The sequence below is a fragment of the Scylla paramamosain genome, chromosome 37 (genome assembly GCF_035594125.1).
Source record: "Scylla paramamosain isolate STU-SP2022 chromosome 37, ASM3559412v1, whole genome shotgun sequence".
Lineage (NCBI taxonomy): Eukaryota > Metazoa > Arthropoda > Malacostraca > Decapoda > Portunidae > Scylla > Scylla paramamosain.
In genome coordinates, this window is record NC_087187.1 from 122,501 (window position 1) to 125,000 (window position 2,500).

Genomic DNA, 2,500 nt, shown 5'->3' on the forward strand with positions numbered 1-2,500 from the left:
ACGCGCCGCCTTGCATCAACAAACCAAACACACACACACACACACACACACACACACACACACACACACACACACACACACACACACACACACACACACACACACACCTGGGCTCACACCTGTCTAATTAACAAAAGATTCACGCACTGCAGGTTGGAGAGAGAGAGAGAGAGAGAGAGAGAGAGAGAGAGAGAGAGAGAGAGAGAGAGAGAGAGAGAGAGAGTTTGTACCTTAGAAAACCTTGACCAAAATCCTTTTTTCTTCTCTCTCTCTCTCTCTCTCTCTCTCTCTCTCTCTCTCTCTCTCTCTCTCTCTCTCTCTCTCTCTCTCTCTCTCTCTTGGGTTCAATGGACAAAGAGTGATAGAGAAATGTAGACGTGTTAAGTAAAGTGTAAGCTGGTAAGTGAGGAAAAGTGTGGCGGTGTAACCTCTAAGGGAAAACTTTGGAGGGAAAAAAGTAAGTAGGTAAAGGTGAAAGGGAAAAAGGTTAGGAAAAAAGATGCTATTAATTTTTTTTTTACTATTTTTTTTCTTGAAGTTTTGTAACTTTTAGTTTTAGTTTATTATTATTATTGTTATTATTATTATTATTATTTTTATTATTATTATTATTATTATTATTATTATTATTATTATTATTATTATTATTATTATTATTATTGTTGTCATTATTATTTTCATCGTCCATCTTTTATCTATTTTATGTTATTTATTTGATTTATTTTCTTTTTTTTTTTTCCATCATCTACTACTACTACTACTACTACTACTACTACTACTACTACTACTACTACTACTACTATTACTACTGCTACTACTACTACTACTACTACTTTTACCACAAAACTCTTCTCTCTCTCTCTCTCTCTCTCTCTCTCTCTCTCTCTCTCTCTCTCTCTCTCTCTCTCTCTCTCTCTCTCTCTCTCTCTCTCTCTCTCTCTCTCATTCATTTATCTGTCGATCCATTTATTCACTTATTTATTCAATCTTATTATTTTTTTTTATCATTTTAAATTCCTATTGTTACACGCATTCTTACCAGTCACTCCTCTCACAACTAATACCTCTCTCTCTCTCTCTCTGTGTGCGCGGCAGGAACCAGGCAAGGGTAGTGCTAGGAGGAAGCATGGCTGGGCTACAGAGGGACAGGATCGGCCAGCGTCCCTACCACGAGCATACGGGGGATAATATTTGCCCTAACATGGTCCGGGGCATTGACTACCTGAGGGACCCGAGGCTGAACAAGGTGAGTGTCTGCGTGTGTTTGTGTGTGTGTGTGTGATTTGTTCTTACTGTTCTTGGTCTTGTATCTAATTCTATGTTATTTTCTTTCTTGTTCTGTCTGTCTGTCTGTCTGTCTCTCTCTCTCTCTCTCTCTCTCTCTCTCTCTCTCTCTCTCTCTCTCTCTCTCTCTCTCTCTCTCTCTCTCTCTCTCTCTCTTTCTTTTTCTCTATTTTATCTACCTTAATTTCGCTCTTTGTCTCAACTCTCCTACCACCACCACCACCACCACTATTGTCACCACCGTAACCACCACCACCACCATCCAGCCTTACATCCGTCACCACCACACCGTCACCGTCACACTTTCAGGAGTTCAGTGATGCAACCCTCCTTCCCCCCACCCACCCCACTGAACCATTAACCACCACCACAACGCACATTCCTTTCGAAATAATACGTGTTTATTTTACGCAAGGATACGCTTGGTGGAGAGAGAGAGAGAGAGAGAGAGAGAGAGAGAGAGAGAGAGAGAGAGAGAGAGAGAGAGAACCATTTGTCTAATATTTACACTGGGACAGGAAATTACAAGTTGTTAAAAAAAAAAAAAGAAAGAAAAGAGGAAAAAATACAGGATATTATTTACTTTGAATTAACGCAGACTATTAAAATAAATAAATAAAGACACGAGGAAAATAATTAATAAGATATTCTTATTTCCGTGAATCATTTGTATCCTGGAAGAAAATAGGAAAACTGAAAAAAAATTAGTGTTTATTACTGACGCAAGAGGAAGGTGACGATGCAGGAAGGAAAAATAAGAAAAAGGAAAAATAGATACAATTCTTTTATTTAAGGTTGAGAAATTATAGATTTTAGGAAAGAAAAAATGAGGGAAAGTTTTCTATTGTTTTATTGTTTACGCAAGAATGCAACACGCAAAGGAAAAAAGAAAATAAAGAAATTAAAGAAAGATTTTTTTTTATTCATTTAAGGGCGAGAAAATTAGCGGCGTTAAGAAATGAAAAAAAGGGGGGAAAAATCTTGTTTTACGTCCTTACGCAATAGTGAAAGTTACGCTAAGAAAGGTGAAATAAATAGTACAGGAAGCTTTGTTTGTTTGTTTGTTTATTTATATTGACTGAAGAATGAGAAATCTAAGGCGTTAAGAAATTAACAATGGAGAAAATTAGTATTGTTGTATATTCGCGCAAGGATGAACATTACGCAGAGAAAAAAAAATAAAATAAAATAAAATAAAATAAAAAAAAAAAATATA

General features: G+C 36.6%; 2 protein-coding genes across 2 annotated transcripts in view; one reads left to right on the forward strand and one right to left on the reverse strand.

Moving 5' to 3' along the window:
• Nucleotides 1-2,500, forward strand: part of LOC135091237 (NADP-dependent malic enzyme-like) — a 38,948-nt gene that overhangs the window by 14,194 nt on the left and 22,254 nt on the right. Inside the window, 1 exon segment of the mRNA XM_063988689.1 lies at nt 1,096-1,246. Within this exon segment, the coding sequence (XP_063844759.1) occupies nt 1,096-1,246 (151 nt within the window).
• The window catches only part of LOC135091239 (uncharacterized), a 16,270-nt gene that overhangs the window by 12,815 nt on the left and 955 nt on the right, over nt 1-2,500 (reverse strand). The window lies entirely within an intron of this gene.